This window comes from Denticeps clupeoides, chromosome 10, assembly GCF_900700375.1.
Source record: "Denticeps clupeoides chromosome 10, fDenClu1.1, whole genome shotgun sequence".
Taxonomy (NCBI): domain Eukaryota; kingdom Metazoa; phylum Chordata; class Actinopteri; order Clupeiformes; family Denticipitidae; genus Denticeps; species Denticeps clupeoides.
The window spans coordinates 12361124-12374787 of record NC_041716.1 but is presented as its reverse complement, the minus strand read 5'-3'; the positions used below and the strand labels follow the sequence as shown (position 1 = coordinate 12374787).

General features: G+C 45.4%; 1 protein-coding gene across 4 annotated transcripts in view; it reads right to left on the bottom strand.

Moving 5' to 3' along the window:
• The window catches only part of samd11 (sterile alpha motif domain containing 11), a 44750-nt gene that overhangs the window by 11010 nt on the left and 20076 nt on the right, over positions 1-13664 (bottom strand). For 3 of the 4 annotated variants that reach the window (XM_028994807.1, XM_028994809.1, XM_028994808.1), the window contains exons 5-8: positions 10403-10495; positions 6669-6827; positions 4272-4358; positions 329-473 (exon numbers count right to left, since the gene is read on the bottom strand). In XM_028994807.1, coding sequence (XP_028850640.1) covers positions 329-473; positions 4272-4358; positions 6669-6827; positions 10403-10495 — 484 coding nt within the window. The remainder of the gene's footprint in view (positions 1-328; positions 474-4271; positions 4359-6668; positions 6828-10402; positions 10496-13664) is intronic. The other variant, XM_028994810.1, reaches the window with a different exon arrangement.

Sequence of the window (13664 nt, the reverse complement as noted above, 5' to 3'; positions counted from 1 at the left end):
ATTTGGAAAAAGTAATGAAAACGCAACCATATGTGTGTGGCTGCAGTTAAAACCCTGATCACTGCTACTGCACATCCTAAAGTGTGTGTGTGTGTGTGTGTGTGTGTGTGTGTGTATGTGTGATTCGTCTGCAGGACTCTGTATATTTGCATTTCCCTGAGAGTGTGTATTTGATTTTGGTACCATGTCTTCTGTGTGTGTGTTCATTTTCCAGCTCCGTGTATGGCAAGTGAATTTTCCCATCTTTGGCAGGAGAGTGTATAGTCAGTGTATATATACAGTGTGTGTGTGTGTGTGTGTGTGTGTGTGTAGATGGGATCTGCAGTACCTCTCGGTAAAATGTGCGTCCCGATGCTGAGGCAGGCCCTGCTTGCGTCTCTGGCTGGATGAGCTTCCTGCAGACGGCAGGTGAGCCTCCATCGCCCCGGGGCTCCTCACCGCTGCCAAGGCCTCCTGACGCACACGCAGCAGATCTGACCAGAGAGAGACGGACAGACAGGGACGTTAATCTATCACAGAGAGACAACCTGGTTAATCTTTCCAAAACAGAGACGCCTGATAATCTGTCCCAGAAAACCAAGAAGCACTTCTAGTCTTTTTATTGTAGAAGAATGGAAGAGTTACATTCTTTTTATATAGAATGCTGTGAATCTAATCCACATCCCTCGGTCCCAGAAGCTAACAGTATATTTAACATATTCTAGACTGTAGATATGATCAGAGCTTTGGGCCAGTTCTGCATGACTTTCATGCTCACAAAATATCCAGGCGGAGTCACATGGCCCTACTGAGGGCCAGATCTCAAATTTATAGCCTCAACTTCGGTGCGCAATACCGCATCCCTGCGGTTTGTACTGGCACTTTAATGAAGTGAGCAGAGCGATTTTAGGTTTGCTGCATATTTAATCCCCATGAAGGAAGCAGCCGTTGGTGAGAGCGCTGAATTACAGATATCGTATAAATTTGCTGTTAAAAAAAAAAAAAAAAAAAAACTGCAGCATTCTAATCCAGTTTCGCAGAACTGATTCGTGAGACACACACGAGTGACATAACTCACGTAACACAGACATGTACACAAGCATGCATACGCAGGCAAACATCTCCTTCGGTGGATGTAAACGTGCATGTGAGGTGTGGTGTGCAGGTAAGGGCGCTCAGTCCGTGTCCCTGACGTCACTCTGTCCAGCACGGCCCCAATGTCCCCTGGCCCTCCATCATCCCTAGCCTACAGGACCACAACAGGAAGCAGAGCCGCTAATGAAAGGGTGTTAAATAGAAAATCCATCCTGCTCTCGCTCTCCCTCCCTCCATCTCGCCGTTCTCCACCCTCTTTTTAATTAGACAGTCCCCCCCGGGGCTGGCGGCCATTTCCGAGGCCGGTCTGCGAGGCTGAGCGAGCAAGTCGGAGCAGGAGCGGCTGGTATTAATGCGGACAGGCCTGCTGTATTGATCTGTTTATTGCACCGGCCACAGGGGGACCAGGGAGAACGCAGGCTGGCCCTCTAACTCTGGGTGGGGGGGTGGCTTCTATGATGGGCTGAGCCGATGGGCTGAGCAGACAGACGATGACAGCGCTCATCGCCCATGGCTGCTTATATCGCCGAATGAAACCAGTGGCTTTCATGATTAACGTTACATGCCGAGTTGTGCCAAAGGCTGTATCTAAAACTGAAAATTAATTCTTGCAGATATAATGCAGAACTTATTAGAGGCACCCAAAACATTAAAAACATTGACTGGTGGTCTAAAAAGCATCGAGGGTCTCAGTATACTGACAACTGTCAAGAGGTGATTATAACAAAAATGTAAAGTTCTTCTTGTTGCTTGGAGTATGGATCTGACTTTGGGAAGCGTGACAGGGCCAGAAAAGCTCCAAAACGGCAGTACTTCAGGGGTCTTGTTATTATGATGTGATTAGTACCCATTAGAAACGACAACCGGTGAACTGGGTCATGGGCACTGAGGGCTAATTCACACTTGGGCTGAAACAATTAGTTGATTAGTCAAAAACGGCTAATCAACTAAATTCTTCTCAGTAGCTGGAAACATCGCCTGGAAGAACAGAGCCAGCCTCACTCCAGAGCGTTTTGATATGCTCCCACTCCGGCACTGTACTTTAAAATGCTTGTTAACTATTTGCTTTAATTGCTGTTTTTGGACTATAAGGCATGTTTTCATTTACATTTTTGAACTTGTGCTAATTTTGGGCCCAGCAGGATTCCAAAGAATCTGGTTTTGTTTTATCGCAGAATTTTGGACTGTGGCAGATGTGCTGCATTTACTTACGTATTTGCACATTATCTTTTGTAACACTTTTTGCACTTACATTTTATTTATTTATTTGTTTGTTTATTTTATTTAATATGTTAATTTCACAAATCAAGTTTCATTTCAAAACTCATGGGTTTCATGGGACAATATTTAAATTAGTTATGTTAAAGCCAAAACTGAACAGTGTGTGAGGATGTGAGATGAAGAAGAAAACCAGAGCCCAGAACAGGGGATGCACCTACTGGGTTTAGCTATGCATAGAGGAACAGAAATAAAAAATACGAATCACTAGAGTAGTGAACTGGAGGCTAAAACACCACCCTTCATGCTGGTCAGAACAGAGAGGCGTCAGACCACATCACAGTTTGCTGTGTTTGGGGCTGTATTTGACACCCAAGAACTGAATCTGATCAAGCCTCTGTTGGATATTCTGGGAAAACCAATGAAGGTCCCGCCTCACAACTTCAGCTACTTCCCATCACCCTTCAACTGTGGCCAGCATGATGGCGTCCTGATGTGGAGTTGAGGACATGTTTTGGCCCGGACTAAGGGAGAAACCAATGCATCATTAGAGGGCAGGGCTGAGGATGATTTGATGCGCTAAATTGACTTGTAAAGCACATGTAAACACACACACATTTTGAAGACATGCATATATTACTTACTATTTAACTTTGTTTACACAATGAAGTGTAATGTTAGCATTTTATGAATTTACAATTCACCATAAGAACCATATTGGGTGCTTAGGTTAAAACTGATCCTTATTTTACATAGTTAATGAAACCTGCAGCAATAATCACACACACACACACAGACACACACAAAACCTCAACCAGCCCAACATGCAGACTACTTTCCCATAAGCATATTTATCTTAGTCATCAGAGGGGCAACAATTAAACATTTAATTGAAAAAAAACTTGTCTTGATTGCAGTGCTGGCACACACACACACACACATTTTAAAGACATGCATATAAAACAAAAAAAAAGGGGCAGAATGTGGGGTGGGGGCTGGGAATCTGGCTGCTCTTGGAAAAAGGCGCACACTCTGCTTGATTTACATTATTCTCTTTCATCCTGCAAGGAACAAGCAAACGCAGGGGTCACCTGGAGCTCCATCCCGAAAAGAAACGCACCACAGGCACGGAGAATGGAAAACGAGATGAAAAACAACTAGAAATTCTCCCTCCTTCGTTATTCTTCAACATTCTGCCCTGTTCATTAAAAAATACCACAGACTACTGCACCAACATGAACAATCTTACCAGCAGAATTACAAATATACTGAGCCAATGACCAGTGCTTTCACCAGTGACCAGTACAATGAAAATTTCAGAGGCCTTTCGAATCTCAATGACACTTTTTTACATTTTTTCCAGAACTCAATACTTATTGTTGCTGATAATGGGTCATGCAGCTATGAAGTCAAGTCAAGTTGAGCTTTATTGTCATTTCAGCTACATGCAAATAGAGCACGAGTGCGACATCGACAAACCGGGCTACATAAAGTGCAAAAACATGGGACGCCGGCAGAGCAAGAATAACATTTGTGGCAAACAAAACATGTAGATAACAAGAAGACACACAGCACTAAACAAGTGAAATGAATGATAAAGGTGCAAAGTAAGAATAGTGCAAATACCGCTGTGCGAAATGGAATAGTGTACTAAGAGATAATATTTTATAAAAACATAAACACGTAGACATTTACAACATTAGCAATGTCCAGAGAGAACTTGTGTACCACGTTAAAGTCCAAAATAAATGGTTTTCTACCAAAATTAAGGACTTTTATAAATGTCTGTAGACGTCGAAATAGTAGTGTATTTCTGTCCCATACCAACTTCCTTTTTCGCTCTCCCCCTCCCTCCCTTAGCAGCAGCTCAGTATGTAAGACCGTGGAATCCTGTCTGGTTTCCTGTGAGCGGCACACGCTGTCTTCCTGTGTTTCCACCGGGGTGTGTTTATCATTTTTACTGCACGGCAGGTACACACCTGCCAGCTGTCGCCAACACACGGGCTGTTCATCACGGGTCCTGCTCTCCGAGAAAAGCTGACCAACTCCCTCCTCGCGCGGACGCACTAAACACAAAACCAGATTTGGATGGTGTGTATCTGAGCAGTGGCCCCTCAGGTCAAATAAAGCCAGATAAAGAGATTGCTCAGTGGCATTTTCAAACCAATTGAATTTGTCCCCGGTCGGCCAGCGCCTGAGTCTTATTGGGCAAAATTTAACACAGACAGCTACTGATGTGACACATTTCAAATCATTTATTATAAAAATGACAATTAACATAATACCAACATATGTCATAAATGTAGGTTCTACAGTAGTAGTCTGTTGTTAATATGTTCTGTTCAGTGGCATATAGCATGACTTTTATATATAAAACTGTTCAAAAGAGGTTTTTGGCATTCACCTCCCACCTCAACATAATATATGGGGTACGAATCAAGCATGACATGTTTTACTGAAATTCTAAAGAGAACTTTTCTCTCTAACAAGCCAATGAGCTGTAATACAAGTTGGCAGCATAAAAAGCTGCTTCTACGGTCCCACATCCCATTCCCCATTAGTCCTTCCATCATAAGAGAACAAAATAAAGGAGGTGAGGGGAAAGTCTCTGAGCACCTTACAGCTGTGGAGAGAGGAGCTCCACACCTTTCACCCCATTTCTCTCATCCGCACACACACACACACCCTTACACACAGACCCCTCCTCTCTCATTTCTAGGCCTACACTTCAAAACACATGAAAAGGAAGCTCTGGGGGACTCACGCAAAAGGAAAAGAGGGAGAAGCGTGTGGTGGTTGAGGAGAGAGAGAGAAAGGAAGAGAGCGGGAGAGAAAAAGGAAGGAAAAAAAAGAATATAAAAGCAGCTCTGTGCTTGGAGAGGCTGAGGATGAGAAGCGGTGGGGGGTGCGGGAATGGCTGTGGGGGGTCAGGGGAGACTGCTGGAGAGCCGTGGCTACGTCAAGAGGGGCCACCCCCACCCCTCCTGTCGGACTCCCAGAGACCCACACAGACCTTGCATCCAAAACACACCGGAGGGGAGAATGAGAACAAGAGCAATGGAAATATAGGAGGAAAGGCAACAGAAAGAAAGAAAGAAAGAAAGAAAGAAAGAAAGAAAGAAAGAAAGAAAGAAAGAAAGAAAGAAAGAAAGAAAGAAAGAAAGAAAGAAAAAGAAAGAAGCAATACAGCTGGGGCCTTAACTTCCCTGAGCCAAAGCACTTTTCCTGAAAACCAAGTTCCAAAAGCAAAAAAACAGGACTTACGGAACAGGAAAAAGGCCAAAACTAACTATCCAAATGAATAAGACTGGAAGTGTGGCAATGTTGGAAAAGTCAAGCAACAAACTAGGAATGAACACATGTGGAGTTATGTACTTAACAAAAAGTGGAGACCTGGCCTCCACAGTCACCGGACCTGAACCCAATCGAGATGGTTTGGGGTGAGCTGGAAGCTAATCGCGAGAATGCCAAGAGTGTGCAAAGCAGTAATCAGAGCAAAGGGCGGCTATTTTGAAGAAACCAGAATATAAAACATGTTTTCAGTTATTTCACCTTTTTTTTGTTAAGTACATACATAACTCCACATGTGTTCATTCATAGTTTTGATGCCTTCAGTGAGAATCTAATGGTCATGAAAATAAAGAAAACCCACTGAATGAGAAGGTGTGTCCAAACTTTTGGCCTGTACTGTACATTACATCAGGCATACAACTAGTTTGGCTACAATTGTCTTTGAAACTGGACTGGTAATTTAGTGACATTACGGCCATTCAGAGAGCCCATATCAAGACAAGCTCAGCCCCCATTCACAAGCTTCAGAAATCTCACATCATTGTGCGCGGGACATGGTGGAGAGGTGTACCAGATTCTAGCAGATTGTGTTTTATTTCCTTCCCCTGTCTTTTGCTCATGTACAGGGTGGGCCATTTATACGGATACACCTTAATAAAATGGGAATGGTTGGTGATATTAAAAGGGCAAACCTTTCAAGATGGGTGGTGACCATAGTGGCCATTTTGAAGTCGGACATCTTGGATCCAACTTTAGATTTTTCAATAGGAAGAGGGTCATGTGACACATCAAATTTAACAACAATGGTGTGCTTGTCTGTAACTTTATTCTTTCATGAGTTATTTACAAGTTTCTGACCACTTATAAAATGTGTTCAATGTCACCAACCATTCTCATTTTATTAAGGTGTATCCATATAAATGGCCCACCCTGTATATCTTGCATTGAATACTGAAAACGCACATCACAAATCAAGGTAATAAATAATGACCAGCAAAAGTAGTCTGAAGCACTGGCATGAGCTTTTGTCTGGGGCGGTGAAAATCCAGAAATGTACACAAACAGACACACACACAGACACAAACCTCCATGGCTGGGGATGGCCATGTTGTTGGCCAGCTGGTAGAGACGCTGCTGCTGCTCTTCGTAAGAGCTGTGGTCATTCAGCGATGACATCATCCGTCTGTAGTGGTCCTCGGGGGTCATGTGACTGCCCGGCTCCAGACCAGGGGTGTGTGAGTTCTCTGTGGAGTACAGAGAGTTCAAGAGATGAAACTCTGCATGAACATATGAAGGTGTGTGAATGTACATCCCATCACAGAAGAGCTGAAGTTACGATCAGCTGCAAGGTGTGTAAGATCACATAGATCAATATCAAGGAAAACACACACACATACATACATATGAATCTACCAATGTGTGAGGTTTTGTGCATGTGTGTGTGTGTGTGTGTGTGTGTGTCATGCTGAGCTGTGGTCTGGGACAGGCGGCAGTAACTCCAGACTGAGCTCCAGCGCCGGGGTGGGGGCGTTATTTTTACCCTCCTCATTGAAACCTGAGTCTGGCCCCGGGCTGGCGAGCTGGAGCCGCGATGGAGCAGGGGGACGCAGAGTCTCTCTCTCCTCTGCCAAGCACCGGATAATCCACCCAGAGGCCTTCAGGTGTGTGTGTATGATTGCTTTTAATCTGTGCGTCAGCCTGCTACTTGTCTGTTAATATCAGTGACTGTATGTGTGCATACATATGTGTGTGTGTGTGTGTGTGTGTGTGTGTTTTCTGTGTGTGAGTGAGTGAGATAGCAATCAAAGATGGCACCTTTACATATTGTTTTTTATTTATGCAAAAGCACCTAGAAAGAAGACACTGTGCGTTCCTTTCTCAAATCTGGCCAGTTCACGTGTGAACAACCTTTTCCAGGAACAATAATTCCTGGAAATAATCATTTCTGAACTCTTCAGCTCAAACATTGCAAAAAACATTAAAGCTGTAGTCGTCTTTCAATTATCCCTGCAATCTGATATAAATGTAACAAATCTTAAAGTATTTCCTTATAATGGATATGTTTAGGGCTAGGGTCAGGTTTAACACCCCATCCTCACAAGGGTGTAAAAAAAAAAACAAGGTCCTCACAAACATTATATATCCATCACCCTGCATGTGACTCCTCACCATCATTTGACCCCACCCCATCTCCACCATCCTCAGCAGAACACACCTATCCATGCCTGCATCTAGCATTGTTTTGGCCAATGGTGAATATGTGAGGCCATAATTGTGAAAGTGCGCGTGTTTGTGCTGTGACAGGGGATGCTGGCTCCGCCACAGAAAATGAAGATTTTCCAGCCTGAAATCGGTTTGTATCTCGTCGCTCCGCCCAGCTTGCGATAAGTCCGGCTCATTTCAGCTTTTCTGTCTGCTTCTGTCATTAAACCCCCACCAGTAAATGTGTGTGTGTGTGTGTGTGTGTGTGTGTGTGTTTGCATGGCTCTCTATAAGCCTGTTCTTTCTCAGTATTGTAATGTTTAAGATTTACTGTGCATTTACTACAATTCTTCACTGATAGTAAACCACTGTTTGCACGCTTATAAGAATTTGTTCTGTGTGCAAAACAACTGTGTGCCGAGTAGCTTGCCTCTCTTGCTGCATCCCCCACACACACTTACGGTCATTGTTAGGGTGGGGCGGAATGCAGGCAGTAGACGTTAGATCAGCAGTGTGGTAAAGCCAGGGTAATCCCCCCGGGTGACCTACACAATCCTTCGCGCCGCTAGCGTAGCTAACCTGCACATTAGCGGAGCTCTAGGCCACATTTCAGTCTCCGCTAACCACAGCGGCACAGGAAGTGCTCCCCAAAACTGATGAGTTTGCAGGCAAACACCCAAAAGGGGGTAAACACCAGCAACCTCCAAATTACACCATCTGTAATAAGGGCTGTGTGTGGAAGAAGAATATGCAGAACAGTGGAGATGAACTGAACAATCAGAAACACACACACACACACAGAAACATTTTCAGGACTTAATCCAGATCTCAAGGACTGTTTCTTTTACTGATAATTGATAGTTCTTGGATGCAGCATATTGGCCAATGGCAATTATTGATTTTTTTTTTACAGTAAGTGAGCCTAATTATTGCAAATGACTATTATGAATAGTCATGAAAATATAATCCAATTACTTTCATTAAAAATCATTTGAAAAGTGTGTGTGTGTGTGTACATAAGTGTGTACATGGGTGTGCGCTTGAGAGGTGGAGGCACACAAACAGCTGACCTAATCCCTAAGGTGGGCGGTAAATCTAGCATTAGGCTGCGGGGGGTGAAGGCAGGGAGGGGGCACCAAGGTCCCACTTGTGAGGCTTGCTGTCGGCGTGTGTGCGCATGCATGTGATTTGTGCCCCTCCTGGGAGGGAGACGGGAGCCCCCCCAGCGTCTGCTGTATAATGCATCAACGGGGACGTGGAGAAAAAAAAAGACTGGCCCAGACCCCCTGAGCAGCACATGCAGTAGAGGGGGTCGGAGAGAGAAGCTGAGATTCAAGAAGGGACAGTGAATGACAATCAGTAGTGGAATGCAATAAGCTAATTTACATCAGCTGAGCATGTCAATCACCCCGAACTGGTCATGAGACAGAAATCGTTATGCAAATGTGCTAATTTGAAGTTCAGTACATTTTCATCGCCGGTAGCTCACTGTTTTTACTACAGCTCCCTGAATACCGAAGTAATAATACTTCAGCAGTCACATTCTTTTGTGTCAAAAATGATATTGAATTTAAATAATGCTTATTGCATAATTAACAGTTATTTGCACTAGGTTTGGCTAAACACCTCACTGTGCATACTTTGTTTCTGCACTGAGATGAACCCAACCCACCTGGGTGACCCTGTGATATGGTATTTAACACACACACTCTACGTTTTAACCCTCCAGTTCCATTCACCAGGAACGGCCAATTAGCACCAGGATTCAGTGGCTGAGTTGGTGAGACCAGCCGGCTGACCCCCATGCCGCAGCTGAGGCGGCCGAACTTTTAAGACACTAACTGCTGCTGTGGTAACGGTAGCGGCCCACGGGCCTCCTGCCCCAGACCCCCAGCGACCTCGGGGAAAGGCCACCAACGAGCACACGTGAGCCGAGCTGTTACCGAGCTGTTTACAAGTGCGCCACTTCTCCACCGAGATTCCCAGCTGCTGCCTTCCTGTCCCGACACACACCCTCCACTTCCACTGAATGCCAGCTCCTCTCCGCCATTCCACGAGAAGCACAAACATGACACCCTCCCGAAGACGTGCTCTCACTGCACCCACAATACCCTCGAGTGTGTGAGAGTGTGAGATTGGAAAGTGGACTACACACATTGTGCATGCACTTATGCATGTGAGTGTTTTGAATCGTATGGAACCTTTGCTCATTTTAAAGAGATAACGATTAAAAAACTTCGTTTTACTTTGTTCTTCAGTTTCGAAGGTTTCAGTTCATGGGGAGCGATTAGGGATGAAGCATTAGAAAATTCTTCTTACACCGAGCCAGTAACATGTTTACTAGGCATTACCGTATTATTGTTTTTAAGAGAATGTGTGTGTATGAGTGTACGGAATATATAATGTGTGAGTGTGTGTCTATATACGCACTGTGTGTGCGCCTTGAGTCCTCTGCGTCATCGTCACCCCGACACCCCCACCTTCCCCACCCCTCCCCGTCTCCATATTACACTGAGGCTAAATGCCTCTGACTACGTTACAGTAGCGTTCTCTCTCTCTCTCTCTCTCTCTCTCACACACACATACATACAGTAGTAAAGCAGACGATCTCTCCTACCTCTGGGAGACACGCTTCTGGATTTCTTGCTCTCTGAGGGGCACTCGCTGCTGCCGTCGGGTGAATACGCTCTCCTCTTGCCTAAAATATCATCTGCGAACAAATAGAACAAAATATAAAAGTCAAAAAAAAAAAAAAAAAAAAAACACGTCATTGGTCAGCCTCTGGTCCTGAGAGGCGCACCAGAGCGAAGGTCTTTTTGTTGTTGTTTTTTTGTTTAAGTGTCTTCCGCCTCCCTCCTCCGTTCAAGTGACTACATCTACCTGCGTACATGGTGGCGCGTGGAGGGGCGGAGAGAGGGAGCGCCGCGGAGAGGGAGCGCCGGAGCGAGGCGTCGGTGCCTGGAGACGCGGTGGTGCTGTCAGAGGAGATGAGAGGCCGAGGCGGCGTGGTTGACAGATCTGGCTCTCATTCAGGCATGTGCAGGGGGGATTCTGTGGTTACTCTCTCTCTCTCTCTCTCTCTCTCTCTCTCCCTCCCTTCCTCACTCTCTCACCGTCTTTCTCTCTCTCTCACGCGCTCTCTCTCTCTTCCCCCCACTCAGCTTACACAACCTCCCGTTCCTCTGGCTGGCCTGGCGCTGGTGAGGCTGCACAGAACAACCTTGGACGTGTCCTTGTTTAGTCAAAAGACTCAGAATCGCTTTTTCTACTCTTTGACTAGACCGTCTCCCGCACACAAGGCTGCAGCTATTGTTTCGGTTCCGTCTGACACTCTTTGAGCTTTCATTTCTCTCTCCCATTCTTTCTTTTCCCCACCAAGACCCAGAAAGTCTTGCATTAATACTCCTCCCTTCAGGATCTTGGGGAGTTACGAAGCTGCGCATTAACACTTAGCGGCCGAAAAAGAGGATGAGCGAGAGAGAAACATCCAGTGTACAATTACACCACCCTCCCCCCAAACAGATCTCCAATCAATATCCTGCTAATAACACTGGCTGCATGAGGTTGCATTTAAGCAGGAAGGAAGGGAACGTTTGTCATTGTGCTCTCTCTCTTCCAGCTTCATTCTGCTGTTGAAGCGTCCAGTGGTGCTTCTTCCAAACACCGTGACTTAAATGGTCCTTTACCTGGTCCCTTAATCTGTTTATAAGTAATTATGATACGGAAATCAGTTTGTTGCGCCCAGAAATCCAATATATACCTGCAGCTCAGCTAATTGTTGAACTGCGAAAACCTGTGTCCACACACACATCCACAAACGCTCTACTCCTCAACCCTTCAGATGAGAAAGGAACTGAGGAGAAAGCAAGCCTGTGCTTGAAAAGGGTTGGTGTAACGGTGGAGAGGAGGTTTGAGAGGCTTTTTGGGCAGGGAGGTGCTGCAGTGAGCTCCTCTAATGATCCTGTTTGATGTATTCTCCAAGGCTGTGGGGGACTCCCAATCCATGCTCAGATGAGGGGCCTCTTTAATGGGCCCGGATCACCTCGCCACTCTGCCCAGGGGAGGGGGAGCATCTGAATTTGAACACCCTCCCTATCAGCACACACACACACTCACACACAGCTCTGCTTGTTTGAGGTTAGTGTGTTCTTCCGGCCCCAGCTGAGATGATGCTGATCTCCAGTCGGCCATATCAGATGCATCAGATCTCTTACTGTATCGGGCCCATGATCTCTCAGACGCGACGCAGGCAGGGCAGCGTGTCCCTCTGCCCCCAGATCGTCCTGCAGTCCTTTACCCAAAAGCCCCCGGGCCACCAAGCACAGCTATCTCCAGCCAGCACCACCACAGCTACACTGCAGTCGCAGGTTTATCAGCATCTCACCGGACCCTCCGCAGGCCCACACCACCCACATCCACACCCCATCCGCCTACACACCCTCTCACACTTTAACCTTGTATAACAGAGTACAGCTATCAAATAACACCAATGCTGTATATAGAACACAAGCAGGGTTGAACAAAATAGTTGGTATTCTGTAACGTATTCTGTTCCAGAACATATGAGCAATGTATTCAAAATACTTTTCCAATTAATCTTAATAAACCTTCATATATGTGGTTAAAAAGTTGTAACATGGGCTAAATACTTCTAGGTTCTGGCCATCAAAAACATAAGGAACTGTGTGTGTGTGTGCGTGTGTGTGTGAATACAGAATTTCTATTGCAATGCTTTCTATTGGTCACATCCTTTGCAGAAAAGGGCAAAAGCCTAAATCTTAAAACAAAAATCTTCATCTGTATTCAGATCTGGTTTAGTTTTCAAGAACTTTCAGTGTCACGTGTCTCATATTTACCAAAGTGAATAACAGGTTCATATTGAAGATATTCCTATTTTTTGAGAACAGGGTTCGTGGTTGGGGCTTTAGGGGCAGATATTGTACTAGGGTGGTTAGTATGAGGATTTAGACTCTTATCCTGGATCGTCTTTACAGGCAACTTTGCCCCGGAGAATTAGGTTTTGTCACGTGGCCCAGAATTAATCTGATTAGCCGTTAGCTGGCAGTCATTAGCCTGGTAGCGGGCTAGCATTTTAGCCTCCTAGCAGTCAGAGCGGCTCAGCCATGTGCACCGGTTATTTTTCTGCTTTTAACAGTTGATGGCTATTCTGGTTCGGATGCTGTGCTTTAGATTACACTGGTTTCTTTTTATGGTTTTTCTTTAGGTCCCCGAATGCACCGCTACATTTTTACTCAAAGTATTAAAATACAAAAATTTGGTTGAAAATCATGCATGAAAGATAAAAAGTGGAGGGGATAAAACAGTCTAACCATACACACTCTTGGGCAGACTTTATTTCAGCAGGAACAGTTTCAGCTCCGAGTGCCTGGGGGTCAGAGATTTTAGGGCGGAAAGCTTTTAATACCAATTAAATAGGGCCTCTTAAAGCACTGGAGCCCCCATTTAGCACTAAACAGTGTGCCTGCCGGCCGCCTCATCCCCGCCCGCTGCCGGCTCTGCCCGGCACCGGCTCTAACGCGCCGTGCCACTAATTCCACTCAGTAAGTAGGTTAGGCTGGTATTGCACTAACCATTCCGTACTCTATCCTTCCCACCTTACAAAGGTGCTAACGGATAGAGAGAACGAGAGAGAGACCCCTGTGTGACCTGGTCACTGGTCTCGGGAAGGCAAAGGGTTAACAGGGCCAAAAATGGGGTAATCAGGCTCTAAATACAGGGTAAAGAGTGCGTATGAAAAATTCTCCGCCTTCCTCATCTCCTCGTCCACTCTTTTTTGGTCTCTCATCCCTTCCTTGACCAGTTTCAGCTCAGACAGCCAGACTCCTTAATTCCCTTTCCTTCTTCCCTTAATCTGTCAT